This window comes from Lampetra fluviatilis, chromosome 35, assembly GCF_964198595.1.
Source record: "Lampetra fluviatilis chromosome 35, kcLamFluv1.1, whole genome shotgun sequence".
NCBI classification, from domain to species: Eukaryota; Metazoa; Chordata; class Hyperoartia; order Petromyzontiformes; family Petromyzontidae; genus Lampetra; species Lampetra fluviatilis.
Genome location: NC_136309.1, coordinates 4,215,733 through 4,240,236, shown reverse-complemented (window position 1 = coordinate 4,240,236; position 24,504 = coordinate 4,215,733). Strand labels below are relative to the sequence as shown.

Here is a 24,504-nt window from a genome sequence, read left to right as displayed (position 1 = left end):
GTATAACTCTCAGATAACCGGCATATTTGATTAACTGGCACCCAAAAGCCAAATAACAGAGCATTTACTGTACATTGGTGCCATAGTGTAATGGTTAGAGTACTGGCCTTGCAATCCAGATCGCCTTTCAATTTCATTTCCCTGCAAGGCAGTTGAAACAATAGCAAATCCCACCTCTGTCTACCCAGGTAGTATAAATGGGTACACCCTATACTCATTGGTTCTTTGGGTAAAGTCACGTAGGTAGAAACAAATAATAGACCACGACGTTTCGATGGCCACAAAAGCAATCGTCTTCGGGTGGGAGAGCGAAACCAGAGTATGGAAGAGTATGGATTCCTGCAGTCACGAAAACTTCAAATCAAGAGGGTACACCTTTCTGTGGATTTCACACCTGATGATGATGGCTTGTGTTGCAGTCGAAACGTCGTGAGAATTTGTATTGTTTTATATTTATATTATTGTATTATTTCCCTTCTACGTGACTTTACCGAAAGAACCAAGCATATAGGGTACACTCTAGTTAATCGATTGGCAGGTCTGGTATACCGATGGGAAGTGTGGGTGGGCACTCCCACCTCTCAAAAGATGTCTGGCGAGCATGGTAGAGGAGGCAACATGCCCTCTAGAGGGGCTCTCTATAGAGCCTCCTCTAGTGTGGGTCAAGCAATTGTAGGGTTTGCAGCTTGGTTAGTTTTAACGAGGCCTTCTCTGCCTGCCACGGGAGATATTGTTTAGTAGTCGTGAGGCGGCAGCTCAGAGCACAGTGGGTGTCGCGACGTCAGTGGAGCACGGGGAGACGTTTGAAGAGATCAGAATACGTTGACGGGGTCCTGTGAATCATGCAGCTTTGCTCTCAGCTTGACTGTGCCTTCCCCATGCCGGGTGTATGGAGGAGCGGTATTGGTCAGCAGCTTTAGCCGCATAGGCGTGGGTCACGGGGTCGGCGAATTTCAAATTGAAAGCAGGGCGCTGGTGGCTATGGTGCGCATGGCCTGTAATCAGGCAGGGTTGGTGAATCACACAATTTCACGAAACCTCTCTTCCACCCCGTGGGCGATGAGGTAGCCATCTCCTGGCTTGCCCGCGTACGCAGTACAGCAACTGGGTTAATTGCCATCTGCACGGGGATTGAGTGTTCCTAGCACGCGTGGGTTTTCTCTGATACAGTAAAGCCTCGGCTAGCCGGACTAATAGCGGGGAGCCCTGGCCCAGTTAGCTGAAAAGTCCATCAATATTATCTTCTTGGTTCTTTCGGTAAAGTCACGTGACTTTACCGAAAGAACCAAGAAGATGAATCCCTGCAGTCACGAAAGCTTTAAATCGAAATCCATCAATATTAGTTGAGTGAAGCTGTACATCATCCTTCCTGGTGCGTTACGAGCAGTTTTAAACCATCGACTTTGCTCACTTTTGCTCCGACAGCAACTGCGAAAACTAGTATTGGAGATCGTCCACCGCATCCCGACCAACGAACACCTGCGCATCCACGCGAAGAATATCCTGTCGCTGATGTTCCGCTTCCTGGAGGTGAGAGGAGTGGCGGACGTTGTGTCACGGTCCCATCTTGGAGTTTTGTTACGTGACGTTCTCCCCGTCCTCTCGTGCACGCTGTTGCCTTGACTGAAAATTCGAAATTCATGCCTCTTGTGTTATCGCTGTGGTGTTCTCCGTCACGAATGGTCGGCGATCTACCCGGCTGTGTTGACACGGGTGTTACTTTCCTGGCTTCATTGTGCCGTAATAAATTGTGTTTTGTATGTATGTATGTTGAACTTCTTTCGCACCGCACGTAGCCAACCGTGCTCATCGGAGGTGCGATGCCTTGTCCTGCATCACACTCCATGCTGTTGAACTTTGCTCTCCTGTGCCAAAGATGAACTCTGGAAATTCATCAGTGCCCGTTTCACACCTCACAATGCTAAATACTATAAAAACAAATTATGCACCATAAATAAGGGCCTTTGCCTGAAACCTCAACTGTTATTTATATGGCCACAATGTTATTTATGAATGTGATTTTCATTCTAAATGTATGTTGAGTTTACTTCAAATGGTCTACAAAAGAGAGCATAAAACATTTCAATCACAAGTGTAAAGAGGGGATTTTTTTTTATTATCTCCTCTGCCCATCTGAAGCACCTCCGATTAGCACGGTTGACTACGTACGGTGCGAAAGAAGTTCAGCATACATACACACACACAATGATAATGTGGATTTTTAATGTCGGAGAAAACTTTTGACCGTAAACTTAGCGCGGTAAAAAAACAATCGTTGTCCTTAACGTCCGTCTCGGTTATGCCCACCCTCGATTTGCGTTTTCGTCGGTGCTCACGTTGGCGGTTGCCCTCTTGCAGGTGGAGAACGAGGAAAACGTGCTCATCTGCCTGCGAGTCATCATTGAGCTTCACAAACAGTTCCGGCCGCAGATCACGCAGGAGGTCAGTTTGCATGCGATTGTTTTCATATTCTTGGTTCTTTCGGTAAAGTCACGTAGAAGGGAAACAATAAATAATAAAAATATAAAACAATAAAATTCTCACGACGTTTCGACTGCAACACTGGTGTTGGCTGTGATGATGATTGCTTGTGTTGCAGTCGAAACGTCGTGAGAATTTTATTTTTTATATTTTTATTATTTTATTGTTTCCCTTGTACGTGACATTACCGAAAGAACCAAGAATATGAATCCCTGTACTCACCAAAGCTTTAAATCTAAAATTGAGATTGTTTTCGTTACGTCTTGCCCGGTTACTGTCACTTTGTACGTTCGGCGTCGTGTGCACGTGCAGGCGCTTTGTCAATGCGCTGCGAAACGAAGGTTCTCCACGCATCTGTTGCGGCTTGTTATTTGACCATACTTCACCACGCTGGTCAGTGGGGGTTGGTGTAAGCGGGGAGCCTAGACGTGGACACATTCTGATCTTTTTTTCATAAGCGCTTTGTCTTGTATGATGTTTGTTTCATGATTTTGTTTCTAATCATCCCTTGGACAGATTCACCATTTCCTGGACTTTGTGAAGCAAATCTACAAGGATCTTCCCAAAGTAGTGGTAAGTGTTCGTGACTAGTGGAGGTTTTGGCACAAATGGCACATGTCAGGTCATACCGCAGCCCTTTTTTTATCCATATATGGGTGAAGTGGTGAATATGTATATGTGTATATATGTGGGGAGCGGTAGTGTAGCGGTTAGCGCGCTTCACTACGAACCTGGCGCACTGAGTTCGATTCCCGCTCACAGCCAACGCCAGTAACGATTATCTGAACCGGTCCTGGGCCTCCCCTAAGTCGACTCGGCCTCAAATGAGTACCTGGTGCGATGTGTAAACATCACCACTATGGAGACAAAGGCAGCCTGGGCTGGTGTTGGCCACCCACCCCCTCGTGTGCCATTCTGGCCTTCATAGTTGCTCGCTAACAGCACTTGTGTGTGTGTGTGTATTTCTGTGAAGCAGTGGTAGTAGAGTGGTTTGACATGAGATCGGAGGAGCATATTGACTGACGGCTGGCCGCAAGTTGATTGTTTATTGCTTGTTTATTGCTCCTGCGTTGTAAACGAACACCAATCTCTTCACCCTGCAGAACCGCTACTTCGAGAACCCTCAGCCAATCCCGGACAATGCTCCCTTGTCTCAGGAGATGGTTGGGATGGTGACGGCGGTGCAAGTGAAGGTCAACCCAGAGCGAGAGGACAGTGAGACCAGGACGGTGAGTGTGGCGCTCGCTTGTAACCAGCCAGCCACTACTAAGGGTGTCACAGTGCCTGGATGTTAACTACCTCGCCTGGTATACAGGAGGTAGTGGGTTTGCGGGTTCGATTCCGACCCTGACGCCTGTATATATTTTGAGTTTGCATGTTCTCCCCGTGGTCGCGTGGTTTTCTTCTCCGAGTCCCCCGGTTTTTCCCTCCACATTTAGAATCAATATTTGGCCGCTGTAAATTTCCACTTCATAAGCCACTTCGTTGAGCTGTCATTTGTGGACAAGTCACTTCTGAAAAATAACCGTATAGCTCTGTGGGCCTTACCTGGTAAAAAAAAAATAGTTTCAATAGTTTAGTTTACTGGCCCTCTCGTTGACCCTAACCCTCCCACTAACCCTAATGAGCTAGCTAACTAACCACTAGCACTAGCCCTCTAGCTGACCCCAACACCTCCACTAACACTAACTAACTCGCTGGCCAGCCACTAGTACTAGCCCTCTTGCTGAACTTAACGCTAACCAATTAATTCTATATTTGAAGTTTTCGTGACTGCAAGGATTGGTTCTTTCGGTAAAGTCACGTAGGTGAAAATAAAAAATAAAAATAACTAAATTAAATCACGACGTTTCGGAGGCAACACAAGCTTCCGTCATCAGGTGGGACAACCACAGCAAAAAACAGAATCACTGTAGTGGGCAGAGAGAGCTGTATGTGACAAGTGATTATATAGGGGGGAGGAGCCAGGGATGCAGGGGGGGGCCGGCGTGTGGAGTCAGGGGCGGGGGTTAAGCTGTTGTCGTTATTTTCTGTCGCCAGGAGGCAATTAGGATATTACCATATTAATAACATCCTTCTAACCAACCAGCCAGCCAGCTGCTAGTTCCTAACGCTGTCACTCTGCATGATGTTGTAGAGTGACGGTGTTAGTACCTGAAGAACTCTGCGCTACTAAATGGGGAGGCATGTCGGCTTGTTTGTCTTCTAAAGCCTGTCACTGGTTCATAATAATAATGCACACATCTCCAAACGTGCATTTAGAGCTTGTGCATTTGAGACCTGCATTGTGTGCTGTGTGTTAAACAGTAATGATGATGACGTTTCGGTACAGAGATTCTCATTTCGTGATGCTGATTTTGCGATGTTAATCAATATTTATCTTCGTCCGTGATGTGCAGCACACCCTCATCCCGAAGGGCACTCTCTCACTCAAAGTCCTGGCAGAACTCCCCATCATCGTCGTGTTAATGTACCAGGTAATGAATCACCTGTGTTTGAAGTATCCGGTATAGTGGGGAGCGGTAGTGTAGCGGTTAATACGCTGCACTTTGAAACTGGTGGCCCGAGTTCAATTGCCAACACCAGTGATGATTATCTGAACATGTTATGGACCTCCCCTAGGTCTACTCAGCCTCAAATGATTACCTGGTGTGTTAAAACATTGCCACCGGGGAGACAAAAGTGACCGGCTGGGCATGCTGCTACCCCCCCCTCTTGTGATATGCCAGCTTTCATAGGTGCTCGCTAACAGCACTTGCCCTAACAGTCTGTTAAGGCTATACAGGAGATCTTGGTCTTTTGTGTTTAATACATTGTACGAATGTGGGGACGAGAGTGGGTCGGACTGTTTTTGTAAAGGTGAATGTGGTTATGAAAAGTAAGCTTAACGATGTGGCCTAAAGAAGAACTTGTTCAATGAGCGTGTGTTACTATTACCTGCTCTGACAAATAGATCAGAAACAACCTTGGTCGTTAATGAAACATACGGAACGAAAACTGAAAAGCGTGGAAAAATGCGTGTTGGGACTTAAAAAGCGTCGTTTCCCTGCTAGGGTCGGTGAGAGTAAGCTCTGTCACGGTTTGGCAGCATTAACGACACCGGCTGTGATGACCCCTTGACCTACACCTTGACAATTGTGTGTTCTCTCCGTTGCAGCTGTACAAGCAGAGCATCCACAATGTGGTCGCGGAGTTCATCCCTCTCATCATGAGCACCATCACCCTGCAAGTGTCTCCGCAGGCCAAGTATGCCGCACGCATGCTCACAACATGCTGCTGCTACTGATAACGATGTTGCTTCTGATGTTGCTGATGCTACTGCTGCTGTTGCTATAATAATACTGACGTTGAGTTTGACATCGCTGTTGCTAATTTCCTGTTGCTGCACCCTGCCGATGTTAATGTTTTTCTGCTGTTGCTGCTGATGTTGCTTCTAATGTAGCTGTTTCTGCCAACACTGATGTCGCTGATGCAAATATTCCCGCGAGCTATGTCACCGCCAATGGTATTGCTGTTACCGTCGTGATTGCTGTTGCTGTTGTCGCTATTAGAAGTGCTGCTAAAACGCATGCGGCAGTCCGTAACCATGTCACCAGATTGAACAGCCGAGCTGCGGGCAAATGAGGCATCCACTCATTCCTTATTTATTAGTGGGAGTAACAATGGAAGGTGATGTCACGTCAAGCAAGGGGCCCTGGAGAGAGAGTGGAGTTCTGAAGGCGCACACACTCACGAGCGTGCGTGCGTCATGCGCTCGTTGTGTTTGTCATGGTTTGTCTACTAATGAGAGCTTTGCTTACGGTTGACATAATTAAGGTCTCGCTCCGATGGAAAAAATACGAGAGGGCAGTAATAATCTTTTGAAAGTGAGTGAAATGCGTCTGCGTTGACCTAACGTTACGCATATTTATAAAAACTACACTTAACGTGACAATTTTCCAAATGAAGCAATCACATTTTTTTATGTTGAACCCCCATTTGATGTTATATAAAAGTGTTATCCGCATTATATCACAGAATTAAATACGAGAGTAATAATTCGGTATTACAGTACAACAGTAATGAAGAAAAATACTTGACCCAGTGAAGTCCCTTCATGACGTTATTATAAATTCTGTGCTGTGTACAATCATTAAATGGGAGGAGCGGTGGTGCAGTGGTTCGTATGCTGCGCTTGGAAACCGAAGAGCCGAGTTCGCTCTCTTTTAATGGCTATCCTCAGTGGCAAGTGATATCTGAAACAGTCCTGGGCTCCCCCCCCCCCCCCCCCCCCGCTTCACCAACCTGCACGAACCAGTGTGGTGAAGTATGGTCAAAACAACCCCCCGGTGTGAGGAGGACTTGACTCAGCAGTGGATTGGCAGGAATGAAGATGAGAATATTTCTACATGGGTTATGTTATCAATGCTATTTATATACAAACCCTGTGTGTTATTTCTCACGTATGTGTGTTTTGTGGCTTATTGAAATTTGTTGGACTGTACACCGCTCTGAAACCTCTTTGTGGGCTCTTGCACTTTATAAATCTTTAAAATACAGCAATAGCAATTGTGAGCGAGTTTGTAAGGAAAGCCGATGGCTGCTTATTCTGCTTTGCTTGCAAAATCCTACGAAGTTTGTGGTCGTGGTGTCTTTAGTTTGTTTTAACCAGGCGACAACTCGCAAGAGTATTGCGTCAGAATAAGCCTCTCATTTGCAAGAGTGACCAGGGTCACCAAAATGAGAAAAGCTAAAATAAAATATAAAATCCAGCAATGAAGCTCATAGAAATCGGTGCAAAAAAAACAACTGCATCAAATGAAACGTCGCAAATATTGCAATTGTTAAAGCGGTTAAATCCCACAACAAAACAAGAGGCTCCCTCAATTGCCTGGCTTGCCAGCTTGCTGCGTCATGCTCCGTTCTCGGTAATAGTACGCTCCGTTCTGTCCAACACAGTGGACGATTTGGCTTGCGCTGGGGCGTACAGGTTGTATCAGCTGTGAATCCTGCGTCAGAGCACCGACAAAAGACACTCATTCTTTCATCTTTCTCTCGCCCTTGTTCCAGGCAAAACAAGCTGTTCAACAAGGAGCTGTACGCCGACTTCATTGCGGCCCAGATCAAAACGCTGTCCTTCTTGGCTTACATTATCCGAGTCTATCAGGTACGGGACCTGGTGCTCGCTGAGCTTTAGGACAAAGGAAGTGTGGTGCACTTTCACTCGGGCGTAAACAAGGGTTTATATTGACCGGCCGTGTTCCTTGCTGGAAAATAATTGGGTGTGCCAAGGTTTGTTAGTTATTTATGTTTTACGCTCGCTTGCAGCTCGTGTGTTTCTGAGTGCAAGCCCAAAGGCCCACAAGGCCAAGCGGACAGCAACAACAATTCCCACAACCGCATCTGCCAATTATGAAGATGCTTTGGTGCAGTTTAAAATGAAGTCCGATTGCTGTATTTGGTTGCAATAAAATTTTTCCACTTATTGGTGAGCAAGCTGAAACGATAATAAATTGGCGCGTTATTAAACGCTTGTACATGTGATAATTTTAATTTTGCCTGTGTCGGGCAGTGGAGTGTCTGAACGACACAAATTTTGGGCAGATCATCGCGTGGCCGAACCCGGAAATCAAATTACGCTTCGTAATCATTGGCTGCGGAAACATCGGTGTCGCCGTTCACACATCGTCGCCGTCACGCTTTTACGCGAACACAAACACGTGTCTCCTCTCCTCTCCTTCTCCCTCTCATGCAAACACAGGAGCTGGTGAGCAAGTACTCGCAGCAGATGGTGAAGGGGATGCTGCAGCTGCTTGCTGGCTGCCCACCCGAGACGGCTCACCTGCGCAAGGAGCTCCTCATCGCCGCCAAGCACATCCTCACCACAGACCTGCGCAACCGTACGTGGCAGAGGAAGCCCGTTGAAAGCGCACCCCGCGATGCAACGCTTTGGCTCGCGTTCGTTTGGCGCGTCAATTCCGTCGTTGCACCGTATTACGCTCCCACGTCCTACGCGTCCCCGCTTTCATCCACCCGGCACGGTGACGTGGAGTCAACAGATAACCTCCCCCTCCCCCCAACGAGCCGCAAGGGTGTAAGAGGAGGCCCTCATCCAGTAGTGGATTCACGAAAGGCGCTTCAATTGTACGCAACTAAGGACGTTGGAACTACGCAGCAAGCGCCGTTTGAGTTGTGTGCAATCGAATGATGAAGCAGTGAAATTATTCAACTTGCAATCAGGCCTGCTGTGTAGAATGCTAGTACTTGGCGTTATCTATGTTAGCAAATGCCGTAATTGGTGCTGCTCCGCCTTCTGCATTGTGGCCAATGATTAAGAGCCCAGCGTCGTTATTGATTTTTTTTTCCGTTGTCTTCTCTCGATCTGCCCCGTCGCCGACAGAATTCATCCCCCAGATGGACAAGCTGTTTGACGAGTCCATCCTCATCGGTTCTGGCTACACGGTCAGGGAGACGCTCAGGTGAGCGAGGAATGAGTCACGCGTTCAATGAGAGACCACGGGGGGGGGAACCCTCGCCGAGTTTGCAGAGACTTGTTTTAGCAGGATCCTGCATTCGGCTGCTTGCATGAATTGTTTTTAATGAGTAAAATAAAGAATCCGACATTGCTTCTCATTCATATATCTATCCCTCCACTTTCAATAACATGAACGTATTTTGTACACATCACGTCAGCATCATTGGTTCAATGCAAGCATACTCTGGACCGGTTTCAACATAAACTTTCGGCAATGCAGTATGAGAGACTTATATTTTTCACAATGACGCTAATTGTTTTGTGTTATGCATGATATAATTTTGGACCCGAATCTAACATTTTACATAATTTCCCATGTCATCCAGAGAAAATTATACAAGCATTGATTGTACGTATGTATGTTGAACTTCTTTAGCACTGTACATAGCTAACCGTGCTAATCGGAGGTGCACACCTGACTGCTGATGGGGCACCGTTGATAACTTCTTCGTAAACGGGACGATCTTTTCGGTTGGTGGATGGTTAATGATAAGAAGCGTGAAACCCACACCTCGTGGCAATAACCCGAATGCTCATCCGATTAAATGTCGCCTTTGTCCGTCGTCACGCAGGCCGCTCGCCTACAGCACGCTCGCCGACCTGGTGCACCACGTGCGCCAGCACCTGCCGCTGTCGGAGCTGGCGCTGGCCGTGCGCCTCTTCTCACGCAACATCGACGACGAGACTCTGCCCAGCAGCATCCAGACGGTGTCGTGCAAGCTGCTGCTCAACCTCGTGGAGTGCATCCGCTCCCGCAGCGAACAGGAGGGTGGCAACGGGCGCGAGGTGCTGCTGCGCATGCTGGAGGCAAGTGGTGGTGGGCCTCTTAGAGCCGCGATCGGGTCGCTTGGCTACCGGTGGGGTGCAGGAAACTTTCAGCCCCCCCCCCCCAATCCCCCGTGCCCCTGCTGGCAGAAGAGGTGGTCGGGTGGCGGCACCGCAAAGTGCTTGGCGCCTTTGCTGCTTGTTGTTGGAAGAGATCCACGGTTCGAGCCGAGCGGCCTTCCCTGGTTAAAGCTGCGCGGGGTGTCTTGAGTTAATGATTGTGAAATAAGCAATGCCCACTTTGAATCGGACTGTGAAATGAGATCCCTTGATGTAATTTGAGATTGAATCGAACTCACGACTTCTGGATTGCAAGCCCCCAGTGTGCCAACCATTGTCTCACTGTGGCAGCATCTCCAAGTCGATTTAACCAACTAAAAATTTGAATCCCCTTCATTTTTTAAACAGATTAAGAAACCCATTGGGTCTTTCCCCTGCAATTATAAATGACTATAACGTGCCCCTGACTTGCATCGTAACGTCCGTGAACAGGTGTTCGTGCTCAAATTCCACACAATCTCCAAGTACCAGCTGCCGGCCATCTTCAAGAAGTGCAAACCGCAGGCGGAGCTCGTTGGGGTCATGCCCGGCAGCTCGGAGATGATGGCGCCCGCCACACCGGGCCCCGGTCCCAGCCCCAGCCCCTGCCCTACTCCCACGTCGGTGGCTCCCTCCACGTCCTCCCAGGGCCCCTCCACACCGGGGACCCCCGGGGCGGTGGTCGGCGGCGGCGGCGGTGGCCCGGGGCCTCCGCTACCTTCCGTCGCGTCCACATCGCACCACATGGGGGCGGCGGTGACGACGACGCCGCAGCAGCAGCAGCAGCCGCAGGGAAGTGGCGGCGGCGGTGGTGAGAGAGTGGCGCAAGGTGCCACGGAGCAAGCTGACAAGCAGCCGTTCTGCGTGGGCGACTGCCGCGGCCTGGTGAAGACCCTGGTGTGCGGAGTTAAGACCATCACCTGGGGCATCGGTTCGTGCAAGACACCTGGAGGTAACAGAGACGGTGTTAGGCGTGCGGTGGTGGTGAAGGGGTGAAAAGGGGTATCAGGGTGTCGATCCTCAGATTAGTGTCAGGGTAAAACCCAGGCTTGTTAGTGCTTGGGTTAGGGTTTTGTCTCGCGTGTTTAGAGTTTAAGTGAGGTCTCAGAATGTCAGGGTTATAAGTTTGACTGTTATTGTTTAACGTTACGGTTAGGTTGAGTTCTACACTTGTTTGACCTAGAATAAGTTGTTGATCTGCAGTGGTTAGGCTTTGCTTGTGGCCTAGGCTCGTGACTGCTAGGATTGCGAAGAAGGTGAGGTCTATCCTTGTTCACGGTAGTTTTTGGAAAAACATTGTGAGGCTTGTGGCAAGGCCTAAGTCTGTTAGGGTTCGAGAAATGGCCACATCTGGTTTAGACATAGGGCTGGATGGGGTTGTATTTGGATGAATGATCAAACGTGTGGTTGTCCTTTGTTTCTTTAATTTGGCAGATGCCACCGCTGTGCACAAGCAGTTTCAGCCGAAGGAGACGCAGATATTCATCAAACTGGTGAAATATGCCATGCAGGCTCTCGACATTTACCAGGTTGGTCCTCGGTCTGCTCTTGCAAACATTAAGGAGCTCGCAAAATCTGTTTTTTTTTTACATAGCCAAATATGAACGTGCTTTGCATTATCCGTATTTTTCTTAATTATGGGCCAGCCCTCCCCCACCCATTACACCAAATATTTGAGAGTTCATTGTATGCGTTTCCCCTTAGACATTCATTAAATCCACATTGTAAGAGTAATCTACTCGAGTTCACTTTGTGTTTGTGGCTAACAGGTGCAGGTGGGAGTGAACGGGCAGACGTACATCCGAGCCGCCAACTCGCAGACGGTGCGCATCAAGGAGGAGAAGGAGGTGCTGGAGCACTTTGCCGGAGTGTTCACCATGATGAACCCGCTGACCTTCAAGGAGATCTTCCAGACCACGGTTCCCTACATGGTGGACCGTATCGCAAAGAACTACGCGTTACAGGTCAGCCAGCATTCGCATATCCCTCTCATTTACAGATTCCAAACGATCCGAAACGGAGCGTCTAGGCTCCTGGCCCACACGTAAATAGGACAACATTAAAGCAATGCTCCCATTTCCTCTGATGCTACAGACGTTACTTTACAGCATGGCACTAAACTGGGACTGCATCGGCACTTGATGTTTCTGTGCTGTGTGCGGATGTAGCTCTGAAAAAAATTACTCAATTGGGATTATACACAGCAACAATCATCGCCACTAACTGGCAGACTCATGCCCACTTGCAGGTCGTTGCCGAGTCACTTTGTGCCACACAGGGCCAGCTGACACTGGGGGTGCCCTTCAGTCTGTGACATGTGGTTCAGAAACATGTAACACAAAATATGGAACAATAAAAGAAGAATGCATGGATCAGAGAACATACACATTTTTACTATTTATTTTATTTAGCAGGTAAGGCCCATCGAGCTCTATAGCTCTTTTTTCAGAAGGGACCTGACCACAAATAATATCTCAACGAAGTTGTTATCATGCGGAAATTTCTCGCTGCCAAATAATCCAAACGCACGTTTCCAAAACACATGTTTTTGACATCGTGAAAAATAGAAAGGATGGTTGTCGAAAATAATAACGGAGCTGGTGGCCAAGGAATGGAACACGTCTGAGAGTATACCCAGTGGATTGATCACAGCTGCTGCTGTATGTTTGTATGTAGAACTTCTTTCACAACAAACTAAACACAAAAATCAGTTCTCTAAAGAAATGAGTTTTCAATATAGATTTAAACGTCCATAGCTCCAGTGACTTCCTAATACCGGATAACGATCACCATTACCCCCCCGGTACCCATGTGCGCACAGATTGTGGCCAACTCATTCCTGGCAAACCCCAGCACGTCTGCGCTGTTCGCCACCATCCTGGTGGAGTATCTGCTGGAGCGTCTGCCCGAGATGGGATCCAACCTGGAACGCTCCAACCTCTACCTCAAGCTCTTCAAGCTCGTCTTCGGCTCCGTCTCGCTATTCGCTGCCGAGAATGAGCAGATGCTCAAGGTGGGAGGAGGCGGGGGGGTGGGGTGGCTGTCTGTCTCCTCTCTCTCCACTCTCTTTGTGACCCCCTTCCATCCTAACCTCACAAAGTAATCATGAGCGTTGTTTTTGAGACTTCGTAACAAATAAAAAAATAGCAGCCATGACAAGACGGTATAACAAAGTACAGACTTCTTCTTGGTTCGTCGTGAGAATTGTATTGTTCTTCATTCAGACGCTGTCTTTCCGACAGACCTGTTCTTCACCTGAGGACGGCTGCTTGCGTTGTGGCGGAAACGTCGTGAGAATAATTTTATTATGTTATATTTTTATTATTTTATTATTTCCCTTCTACGTGACTTTACCGAAAGAACCAAGAAGATGAATCCCTGCAGTCACGAAAGCTTTAAATCGACTTGTTATCGTTTACCCTATCTGTATGGGGTAGAATGTTGCCCCCTTTGCACGCGTGGGTTTTTCTCCAGGTGCTGCGGTTTCCTCCCACTTGTGTAACAAAAATTCACTATTAATTGGCTGAAAATCTCTTGCTGCGTTTGCGCGTCCGTATTTGTGGATTGTGTGACGTTGCGTGATGCAGTTGCACAAGCGATCTGTATAAAAGCACATTTTAACGACGTTTCATTCTGCGTGCGCGCGCACAGCCCCATCTGCACCGCATAGTGACGAGCGCCATGGAGCTGGCGCAGACGGCAAAGGAGCCATACAACTATTTCCTGCTGCTACGGGCGCTCTTCCGCTCCATCGGAGGGGGCAGCCACGATCTGCTGTACCAGGAGTTCCTGCCGCTGCTGCCCAACTTACTGCAGGGTGAGACTCGCAGCTCCTAACTCACTCGCCCGTTGGTAGCGATAGTGATGGTAACGATGAATCGGTCATTTTCGGGTAAGGCCGTGTAATGATCTGGCCAAACTTCCATCGCAAGATCCTGTACACGGTGAGAACCACTGGTCTCTCCTATGCAAGGCCGCGATTGTTCGGCAATCCCTCGAACGTCGCCGTACACCAACAACAGACCTCAACCACCGTTTCAGCCGTTGCCTTTCTCTCCCCTCTCCTGTGCCATTTTATTGAGGGACTGTGTTATCTTGGTTTGTGGTCTGGGACTGTTTTTTTGTTTTTGTTGCCTTGCCCAAACTTGATTAATCGGACTTGGCTAAGCTAATAATTCGGTACTTATTTATATTCGGTAATTTTCTTACCTTTATCGAATTTTTGCATTCCTATCGTGTTTTTGCATGTTTGCTGTTGTAACTTGCTGACCCGCCCATACTGGACATTGTGAAAAGGAGCTTCATAGCTCATCGGATTCCTCCAGTCTAAATAAAGATTCTCATTCTGATTCCCTTCTTCTTGTGCCTGCAACTCCGCCTAGGCCTGAACATGCTGCAGAGCGGCCTGCACAAGCAGTACATGAAGGACCTGTTTGTGGAGCTGTGCCTGACGGTGCCGGTGCGCCTCAGCTCGCTGCTGCCCTACCTGCCCATGCTCATGGACCCGCTGGTGTCGGCGCTCAACGGCTCGCAGACGCTCGTGAGCCAGGGCCTGCGGACGCTCGAGCTGTGCGTCGACAACCTGCAGCCCGACTTCCTGTACGACCACATCCAGCCCGTGCGCGCCGAGCTCATGCAGGTTGGTGTGTGTGCTCGTCGACAACAAACAACCACAAAAGCAACACACGTGTTGTTTACAAGGCGTCCGTTGTTCAACAGATGTCACGGAGCTCAGGAATGTTCACCCTACATTTGTGCATGTGCCCTCTTGCTTTACGTTGGATGCTCACGATCCCGTAATGTAAAAAAAAAAATGTGCGCTGGTGTCACGGTCCAAATTTTGCCAGGGCCTCTGTCGTATTTATATTTCCTAACTTCGTGCATGGCGCACTGAAATCTTTTGATGAATTGCGCCTTAGAAATGTAAATTCTTACTATTTGTAGGGCAGTGTTAATGACGAGTGTGGCGATTTGCTTTTTTTTCGAAATTCACATTTGACCCCGTCTCTCCCGGCGCTTTGCCCGCCGCTCCTGTCTTGACCTTCCTGACCTCGGCCCACCCTTCCGACATCTGCTTCTACGCCAGGCGTTGTGGCGGACCCTGAGGAACCCCGCGGACAACATCTCACACGTGGCCTACCGCGTGCTGGGCAAGTTTGGCGGCAGCAACCGCAAGATGCTGAAGGAGTCGCAGAAGCTGAGCTGGCAGGGCACCGAGACGCAGGGCCCCAGCGTCACCGTGGAGTTTCCCGACTGCAAGGCCTCCATACAGCTGCCCATGGAGAAGGTGCGTCTCAAAACGCCTTTGCTGCCGAGGTCATGGTGAAGAGGTCGCCGTGTGGCCATTGACGTCGATGCCGCCATATCTCGCCACCGCCGTGTGTTTCAGCTGCCACCCCGCAGATTTTTGCACGGTTTAACGGCCGTCCTTCAGTGTCCGAAGTTACCGTCGCCATTGTCACCACCTTTTTGTTGATATCGTTATGTAAAGCCATCATTTTAAAATGAAACCACATGGGTAGGTTGCTGATAAGTATACAAAAAAAAATCCAAAAGCTTTAATTTCCTTACTTATCCTGTTTCTTTCAGTGATTTGGTACCGGTCCACCTTCAGTGCTTGTCCTAGATGTATACAAATCTCTATATTAGCTCAAGCCTCAGCAAAGCCACGTGACTTGTATGTGGCTGTCCCCATTCTTAAAGCCTCCCCTATTCCAACCACACCATATAAAAATAGACTCCGGTCCATGTAGCTCACTTCCGCTCGTGACTTCCTTTCCTTCTCTTCCCCTCTCATCAGCCCCCCCCACCCCCCTTGTCTCTGACATCTTAGCCCAGGTCATTCCTTCTCCCCGTCTTACCCTTCCTGCTTGTCCGGCGCTCCTTTCTTTCTGCTGCTCATTCTTTGCCTGTCTTGGAGACTTCCTTTACATTTCAATATATCCCAAAGGGGAAACCAGACGTGTGAAACATTGAGTTATGCATTTCCTCTTCGCGACATTTGTGAAAGCAAAGTTAACAAGGCTTGATGTTTTTGTGATGATTTATTGCCCCGATCAGGCGATTGAGACTGCCTTGGACTGCCTAAAGAGCGCCAGCACAGAGCCCTACTACAGGCGGCAAGCCTGGGAGGTCATCCGTTGCTTCCTGGTCGCCATGATGTGCCTGGATGACAGCAAGGTTCCGCTGCATCAGCTACTGGCGCATCCCAGGTGCCGCCCTCCTACAGAGTGTTCACAAAAGCATCGCATCAGTGAAAAAACACTCATGTCTGACATGGCGCTGGGAGGGTTTAATTTATCAGTAGACAGAATGGCTGAAATGCATTTAATTTATTTTAATAGGATTTTTGTGAAACAGTATAATCTTCATCATCATTGGTGTACCCATATTTAAGTAGACAGAGTGGTGGTGATGGTAAAGTGACCACTGTGTTTGCCTTAACACCCTCCTATCTTATGAAACAGACCCCAACATCTCATTGGGCTCTTCCTGCTGAAATATATAGAGTCCTAGCCATTTTAAGCAGACAATAGTGATGGTGGGTGGTGATAGCGAATCGCCCGGCTGGCGCAAACGCTCTGGTGACGTCACCGCCATATAGTAGCGAACGGCGGCTGTCGTTGTTGCTGGTGGTGATGGTAGTGGCGAATTGACCCCTGTGTTTTTACCGTACCACCCTGCCCGCCGCGCCAGCTTCACGGACAAGCCGGTCCCGTCGGTGATCATCTCGCACCGCTTCAAAGCTCAGGACACGCCGGCGCGTCGCACCTTCGAGCAAGCGCTCACCGGCGCATTCATGTCGGCCGTCATCAAGGACCTCCGGCCCAGCGCCCTGCCCTTCGTGGCCAGCCTCATCCGCCACTACACCATGGTGGCCGTGGCGCAGCTGGCCGGTGAGGGAGCGGTGTGTGTGTGTGTGTGACGGGCGCTTGGATTCGGTAGGCGCCCTCTTGCCGGCTGTGATCCATTGCAGGGCTGCACCTTTACAATTGCGCTCGTTCGGCTGTATGTAGGTAAACGACTTAAAAAAACGTTTTTATTTATTCCAGTTAGTTTTATTCGTCACGCCGCTACTCCTCCGCCTGAGTGACTCTCAATCGGAAGGTTTGCGAGTTCATTTGCTAGTTGGGGGTTGACTCAGCCCCATCATCTCTCCCTCACGGGTTGTCCTAATCAGAGGCTGGCCCGCATGCCACAGTAATGTGGAATGTCCACCATTGGTTCGGAGCTGTAAACGCGATGAGCATCGCCTCAATGCTCATTTGAGCAGGAAATTGCTTCGACTTTTTTGCGACTGCTCCTCCTCCTGTGCCTCCCCCCCCGTCCCTGCCGCCCCAGGCCCGTTCCCGCTGGGTGCCCACAAGCCCGACTCGCAGCTGAGCACGCTGATGTTCCACGGCGAGGAGGGCGGCGCGCGTTGCATGGACCCGCTGGTGCTGGTGGACGCCATCGCAGTGTGCATGGCGTACGAGGAGAAAGAGCTGTGCAAGATCGGCGAGGTGGCGCTCGCCATCATCTTCGACGTCGCCTCCATCATCATGGGCTCCAAGGAGAGGGTACGCGTGCCACTCCCTGGACACTGTTCGCCCCCCACTCCCCGGACACCTCATTCCGCCCACTTTCCAGACACCGTGTTTTCTCCACCCCGCAGGCGAGCCAGCTGCCGCTCTTCTCGTACGTGGTGGAGCGCCTGTGCGCGTGCTGCTATGAGCAGGCGTGGTACGCCAAGCAGGGCGGCTGCGTGGCCATCAAGTTCCTCATGGAGCGCCTGCCTCTCGCCTGGGTGCTCCAGCATCAGTACACCTTCCTCAAGGCCCTGCTCTTCGTCATGATGGACCTCACCGGGGAGGTCAGTGTAACGGTCTTTTGCTGCGAGGTGGCCGTCAGTAGATGGCAAATAGACCAGGGGTCGGCAACCTGCGGCCCCGGAGCCGCATGCGACTCTTCAGGGACTGCTGGGTGGCGTTATTTATTGAGGATCGTCTCGTGTTCACGTGCATTGCGGCTATTGAAATATTGAGGTTTTTTTTTACAGAATTTGACAAAAATGGCTGCTCTTGTTATTTTGGTTTCCTGACCCCTGCAATAGAGCAGTGCGATGCTGATGAGGCCTAATTATGGTGGTGACGGTTTGGCTGTGTAGAATAGAATGATTTTCGACTGATGATCCTTGATGAGGGCAGAAGAGAGTAATGTGACCATGCTCTCCTGATGATTTGTAATAATGGCAAAACCCAATCTACGGATGCTACCCGATCGCTCACTGACCTGATGAGGGTCGCGTGGTTGTGACGTGCTGATGATTTGCAATACTGGGGAAGCCGTTGTTTAATTGCGGTGTGGAAGAGCATGATTGTTTCGCTAACAGTTCCAGGCTGGTGTCTGTTTCTCACCATTTCCATGCTGCGTCTCTGCTTCTCTCATGCCACCTGTCTCCCTTACTGCTGTGTCAGCTCCGCTTCTCTGGTGCAGAATTTGCATCGAACAATGACCAATGTCCGGTAGAGAAGGGGATCCTTGCTGATAAACTTCTGCCAGTGCAGCATTAGTTCAAGCAAAGGGCGGCTCTGCTGACAAGAAATCGAGTGTCAAGGCCGGGGCCAGAGTTTCCTTGCGTTGAACCAATGCCGCAGAAGTTGTGCGCTCCCAGAAGGCCGTGTGTAAAAATAAACTTTAATGATGTCAGAGGTGGGCCCTCAGGGCCAGCAAGGCCTTCTCTGCTGGCCTAGAGATTGACAGAATCAGAAAATTATATTTTTATGATTTTCATTAATGCTATATGTATTCATACTCTTTGTATGCATACAAGTTCGTTCCCATCAGTCTATTAACGTCATTTCATTGCTACTCTCTCCCTCAGTTGCACTACTTCCAGTGCAGCTCATAAATTAGAGCTTTTATCCAATCAGATTTTCCACCTGTGCTGTCTCTGCCTCTCCGGATGAAAAATCTACCCTGAGGCCTTCAGAATGTCGAGTGAATCCCCTCTGCTGTTGAAGCATATGGGGACGAGGTTGTTGATTGTCATCTTCTTTAACCAATCAGATTTCGAGTTTGCCGTGTTGGGCGTATTCTTTGACACGCCGGAGCCTTCTAGCTGGCCTAGCCGCCTACGTTAGCCTTGTTCGTGTGGCGTGATTGGAGGGCCAGTTAGCTAACTAAAGTAAAACTAGCGAGCACGTAACGTAGCATCATCTAAGATTTATTACATTTTTCTTTCATTACGTTTAGATTTTTAGATGTAGTACTTTAGATTTTTTTTGTTTGGGGAAGCCTGTTGAATCCTGATTGTTATATTCGTTTTACGGCATTTTTGCTTGCTTGGTGGTCGTATGAGTACATGTGACTGGTTGTTGTGAGTTTGTTCTTGTTTCTTTGGTAATGACATTGATTTGGGCTATGCGATGTCTATTTGTGATGCAGCATCCTGTCATACTGCGTAATAGTGGTACATCCCTGATGGTTTCAGTCTCCATGTATTAACGTCTAGATTTTAAGCTTTCGTGACTGCAAGGATTCATATTCTTAGGTTTTCGGTAAAAAACCTAAAAATATGTATTAACGTCTCTGCAATCAGTGTATTGTAACTCTCATAAGTGTTGAGCCTCGTGTTAAATCACTTTATTCCACTCGATAAAGGTTCCTGTCACTGTGAATATGTCGAATGACTATAGCCTATAGCCCTAGTGTCATGGTGAGGTTATTCGAAGGCGGTTTAATTGCGGGAGGATAGCGCTGAAACCCTAGGTGTAAAATACACGGCCCGCCACTGAATAATGTGGAGGTGCGGCTATGGGATGGAGGCGTGATGTTCCGCTTATCGATTCCATGACTCGGAAAGCTCCCTCGCCGTGCGCCAGAGGTCGCTACCGGGTACCCGATACCCGTACCCTACCCGATACCCGGCTACCCGTACCCGGCCGGGTACGGGTAGCCGTTTGTGACCCTGGTGCGGCCGGGTACGGGTACGGGTAGGCCGTAAGTCACTGGTGAGTAGCCGTTTGTCACTCATTTCGGGTAGGGTATGGGTAGGGAACGGCTACCCGTACCCGGCCGGGTACGGGTACCCATTTGCGACCCTGGTGCGGCCGGGTACGGGTACGGGTAAGGAATCAAAACACGTTTGCGACCTCTGCCGTGCGCGGCTACTAACCTACCGCCGCCCCCTCGCCACGATCTTCCTGTCGCAGGTGTCGAGCGGCGCCGTGGCGATGGCGACGGCGACGCTGGAGCAGCTGCTGGTGCGGTGCGCGTCCCCGCTGCGCGACGACGAGCGCACGGCGGAGCTGGTGGCCTCGCAGGCCAAGGCGCTGCACGCGGCCACGCACGAGCTGGTGCGCGAGGTCACCTCGCCCAACCAGACGGTGCGCGTGCAGGCCATGCGCTCGCTGCAGGTGCTGGCGCGCGCCACGGGCAAGAGCGTCGCCGACATCATGGAGCCCCACAAGGAGGTGCGTGCGTCACCCACTCACCTGGTGAGGTCTCATTATGGCTGAGAACCGGTCGGGAAAGTTGTCATAAACTGTGATGGGGAAAGCTGTCTAATGTTTGGCTTGCGTTAGGGTTCCGGCGTTTGATGCGTAAGCGTCTCTTGCGGTTTGTTTTCCATCTCAAACGTCCGTCGGTGATTGAGATGGAAATGTAGAAGCATCGGTATGGAGTCCTGCAGCAGGCCACGTTCACTGCCATTTCCCATCTGTGTAAACAGCACAGCGGGGAAGAATATGAACCGTTCTGAAAAGTGCCGGTACGCGGGTTTGGTGTGAATTGTACCGGCCCAGATTGATCACGGGTGGAGACCGTTTGCTGTGGCTGTATCAGTTGCAATTCCTTCGTTTATACTGCAGGTGCTCCAAGACATGATCCCACCCAAGAAGCACCTGCTGAAACATCAGCCGGCCAACGCGCAGATCGGCCTCATGGAGGGCAACACCTTCTGCACGACGCTTCAGCCGCGCCTCTTTACCATGGACCTCACCATCATGGAGCACAAGCTCTTCTTCTCCGAGGTGTGCCAGCGGCCGCTCTTGCACCGGCAAGGAGTGTACGTTGCGGTTATTGGGAAGGAGGAGAAACGCAGTGAGGTTATTGGGAAGGAGAGTGGGGTGCAGTTATTGGGGAAAGAGTGCATTGCAATTGTTGGAAAGTACATTGTAATGCGGTTATTGGGAAGGGGAGAGCACAGTGCAGTTTTTAGGAGTGAGGGTGGAGTGCGGTTATAGGGACGAAGAGAGTAGTGCGACTGTTCTCTCTACAACTTTCGTGCGATTATTGGAAAGGAGATCACATTACGGTTATCAGGAAAGACATGGCATTGCGGTTTGTCGGAAGGAGTTTAACGTTGCGGTTATCACTGCGGTTATTGGGAAGGAGGACATCATGACCGTTCTCTTGGTTCTAGATTTGAAGCTTTCGTGACTGCAAGGATTCATACTCTTCGTTTTTTCGGTAAAGTCACGTAGGTAAAAAATGAAATAAAAATTAATAAAAATAAAATAATAAAAATCACGACGTTTTGGAGGCAACACGAGTCTCCATCATCAGGTGGGACCGTCACAGCCAGATTTGCTGTTTTATTAATTTTAATTTAATTTTTTACCTACGTGACTTTACCGAAAAAACTAAGAGTATGTTCTCTTGGTTCCCTCATTGTACTTCCCTCCCTGATCGCAGCTGCTCACCCTGTGCGAGGCCGAGGACGCTGCCCTCATGAAGCTGCCCTGCTACAAGTCGCTGCCCTCCCTGGTTCCCCTGCGCATCGCCGCGCTCAGTAAGTGCCGTGCCAGGTGCCTGCCCAGCTGACTCCGCACAAAGATAAATATTCCCCACCTCCCCACACCGCTATAGCCTTAACAAACCGTTGAAGCACGAGCAGCCACCACCGTTGTCATCGCACCGTCGACGTTGACTGCTGCCCTTTGCGCTCCCATCGGTGCAGAAGCGCTGGCGTCGTGCAACTACCTGGCCGAGGTTCGAGAGAAGATCATCGCGGCCCTCTTCAAGGCTCTCAACTCCAGCAACGACGAGCTGCAGAAGGCGGGCGAGTCGTGCATGGAAAAGGTGTCGTGTGTTTCCGCTCTGAAGCTATTCGCCCCCCTACCCCCCCCCCTCCCGGCTGAGTTCACTTCACGTTAATTTCACATGGCCCGCACGTGGCCGCATGTGTTTCCCCGCCATGTTTACTACGACTGTACCAACCTCTTCTTGGTTCTTTCGGTAAAGTCACGTAGAAGGGAAGTAATAAAAAAAAAACATAACAAAATAATTCTCACGAAGTTTCGGCCACAACGCAAGCAGCCGTCTTCAGGTGGAGAACAGGTCTGTCGGTCTGTCAAGAAGGCAGACTCTGCCTTCTCGACAGACCTGTTCTCCACCTGAAGACGGCTGCTTGCGTTGTGGCCGAAACGTCGTGAGAATTATTTTGTTATGTTTTATTTTTATTATTTTATTACTTCCCTTCTACGTGACTTTACCGAAAGAACCAAGAAGATGAATCCCTGCAGTCACGAAAGCTTTAAATCGAAATGTACCAACCTCATGAAGAAATCCTCCACCCCTCCTAAGGACTCCCTCGGCCTAACCAGACTTTACTGCCTTTACTTGCATCAAGGCCACATTCATGTCATTGCCGTGACTGAGTAACACCTCTTGTTTTTGAGTGATATATTTTCAACATACCTTTTTTGAGGAGCATTTTGAGTCCACAAGTTAATCGAGTCTTCCCAACATTAGTTACCTCCATATCACTCTCTATTGCTGCTTCCATTGGTACTGTTTCCACGAACGTCACTTGTTGATTCATCAACCAATATTTAGGACTGGCTGCTTCATCTCAACCACACTTTGTTCGACGACTACACTGCAGATTACAACAACTCACCCACTCACCGACCGACCCACCCACCCGCTCAACCACACCACACTGCAGGTCACAACGTTTCCCTTTCTTCTAGATTTGAAGCTTTCGTGACTGCAAGGATTCATATTCTTAGTTTTTTCGGTAAAGTCACGTAGGTAAAAAAAAATTAATAAAAGTAAAATGAAAAAAAAAATCACGACGTTTCGGAGGCAACACAAGCTTCCGTCTTCGGGTGGAACCGTCACAGCACGATAGCTGTCTTCCTGAAGACGGAAGCTTGTGTTGCCTCCGAAACGTCGTGATTTTTATTTTATTCTACTTTTATTAATTTTAATGTTTTACCTACGTGACTTTACCGAAAACACCTAAGAATATGTCTCTCTTTCTGGTTAATGCTACAGGTGCTTCCGTCATAAAGTACGCGCCGTCTTCTTCGCAGTCGATGTTACAGATCCCGCGGCGTCATTCAAAACGAGTGGGCCATTGTTTGCTGCCTTCATGGTCCAAATTGGCCAACATTTTAAGAATAAATACTAGCAAGTTACGACTGTGATAGCCTTGCCGTGTAAGAATGGTACCAATACGAAATGTGCTGAATTATTATACAGAGGTGTAAGGAAAAATAGCCAACTCTGTGGACCCCTTCGTGTGTCTGTGTGTTGACCATTGCTAGTTCCTAGAGGGCACAACCATCGGTATGGACCAGATCCACAATCTGATGCGGCCGCTGCTGATGCTTTTGGGCGACTACCGCAGCCTGAGCCTCAACGTCGTCCGTCGCTTCACCTCCGTCACCCGCCTCTTCCCCAGCTCGCTCAACGACAAATTCTGCGACCAGATCATGGTACGGCGGTGACACTTGGGCTGTGCTCGTGCGTATGTGCTGGCGTGTGTGAACGCTTGTGTGTGTGTGGGTGGATCTTCCCTGCCAGCGAGCCTCAAAAGTGTATCTAGCCCGGTACAATCGCTGTTGTGACATCATTGCCACTTAGTGGCAAATGCCGATTGTTGTTTATGCCTGCACATGCACGCGTGTGAGAGCATGTGTGTGCCAGTCTGTATGTACGTGCGTAAATTAACATATGTATACGCGTGTGTGAATATATCTTCATACGCGTGTGTGAGTGTAATTGTACGTTGGCCTAATTTGTGAATGAGCGCTCATGGGTTCATTCAATAAATCGTTTGGGAAAGTGAGTTGGTTATCTCTCGTATCCGTTAACTTGTCTGCACGTGTATACGTGTGTGTGAGCGCGCGCGTGTCTCCCATTGAAGACGAGTGGAACGCAGTGTTTAGCGCACTGCAAGTTCGATTTCCGCTCACTGCTAACATATCAGTGATGAATATCTGAACCTGTGCTGGGCCACTCTTAGGTCGACCCAGCCTTCAATGAGTACCCGGTGCAACAAAGGTGGTCGGGCGTGGTGCTGGCCACAGTACCCCCTTCGTGCACCGTGCCGGCTTTGATAGGTGCCTCACTAACAGGGCTTGCCCTAACGGTTTGTGTCGGCGATACGAAGGGACCTTGTCTTTTGTGTCTCCCACACAGCAACACCTGCGGAAGTGGATGGAGGTGGTGGTGATCGCTCACAAGGGAGGACAACGCAATGACGGATCGGTGAGCCGGCTGACGGGCGCCACTCGCCACCACTCATCCACATGATCTCTTCGAATCTGACCAAAAGCCTTCACTGGTTACAGCCTTTGGGGCGGTTTTGCCGGTTTCTCCGGATCGGCCCGGGACTGCCGGACAATGTTTGAAAGCGTGCCGGATGATCGATG

At 49.5% G+C, this 24,504-nt stretch overlaps 1 protein-coding gene across 8 annotated transcripts in view; it reads left to right on the top strand.

The window, feature by feature from the left end:
• Nucleotides 1-24,504, top strand: part of TRRAP (transformation/transcription domain associated protein) — a 143,069-nt gene that overhangs the window by 5,531 nt on the left and 113,034 nt on the right. For 4 of the 8 annotated variants that reach the window (XM_078872760.1, XM_078872759.1, XM_078872756.1 and 1 more), the window contains exons 5-31: nt 1,426-1,530; nt 2,359-2,442; nt 2,998-3,054; nt 3,585-3,710; nt 4,881-4,958; nt 5,639-5,727; nt 7,531-7,627; nt 8,222-8,360; nt 8,861-8,939; nt 9,568-9,802; nt 10,313-10,811; nt 11,294-11,388; nt 11,629-11,823; nt 12,681-12,872; nt 13,511-13,676; nt 14,242-14,498; nt 14,946-15,146; nt 15,920-16,071; nt 16,556-16,755; nt 17,201-17,418; nt 17,514-17,711; nt 20,053-20,313; nt 20,710-20,871; nt 21,536-21,632; nt 21,801-21,922; nt 23,395-23,565; nt 24,272-24,340. In XM_078872760.1, the coding sequence (XP_078728886.1) occupies nt 1,426-1,530; nt 2,359-2,442; nt 2,998-3,054; nt 3,585-3,710; nt 4,881-4,958; nt 5,639-5,727; nt 7,531-7,627; nt 8,222-8,360; nt 8,861-8,939; nt 9,568-9,802; nt 10,313-10,811; nt 11,294-11,388; nt 11,629-11,823; nt 12,681-12,872; nt 13,511-13,676; nt 14,242-14,498; nt 14,946-15,146; nt 15,920-16,071; nt 16,556-16,755; nt 17,201-17,418; nt 17,514-17,711; nt 20,053-20,313; nt 20,710-20,871; nt 21,536-21,632; nt 21,801-21,922; nt 23,395-23,565; nt 24,272-24,340 (4,344 nt within the window). Of the gene's footprint in view, nt 1-1,425; nt 1,531-2,358; nt 2,443-2,997; nt 3,055-3,584; nt 3,711-4,880; nt 4,959-5,638; nt 5,728-7,530; nt 7,628-8,221; nt 8,361-8,860; nt 8,940-9,567; nt 9,803-10,312; nt 10,812-11,293; nt 11,389-11,628; nt 11,824-12,680; nt 12,873-13,510; nt 13,677-14,241; nt 14,499-14,945; nt 15,147-15,919; nt 16,072-16,555; nt 16,756-17,200; nt 17,419-17,513; nt 17,712-20,052; nt 20,338-20,709; nt 20,872-21,535; nt 21,633-21,800; nt 21,923-23,394; nt 23,566-24,271; nt 24,341-24,504 lie in introns of all 8 variants that reach the window. The other 4 variants (XM_078872758.1, XM_078872754.1, XM_078872753.1 and 1 more) reach the window with 2 other exon arrangements.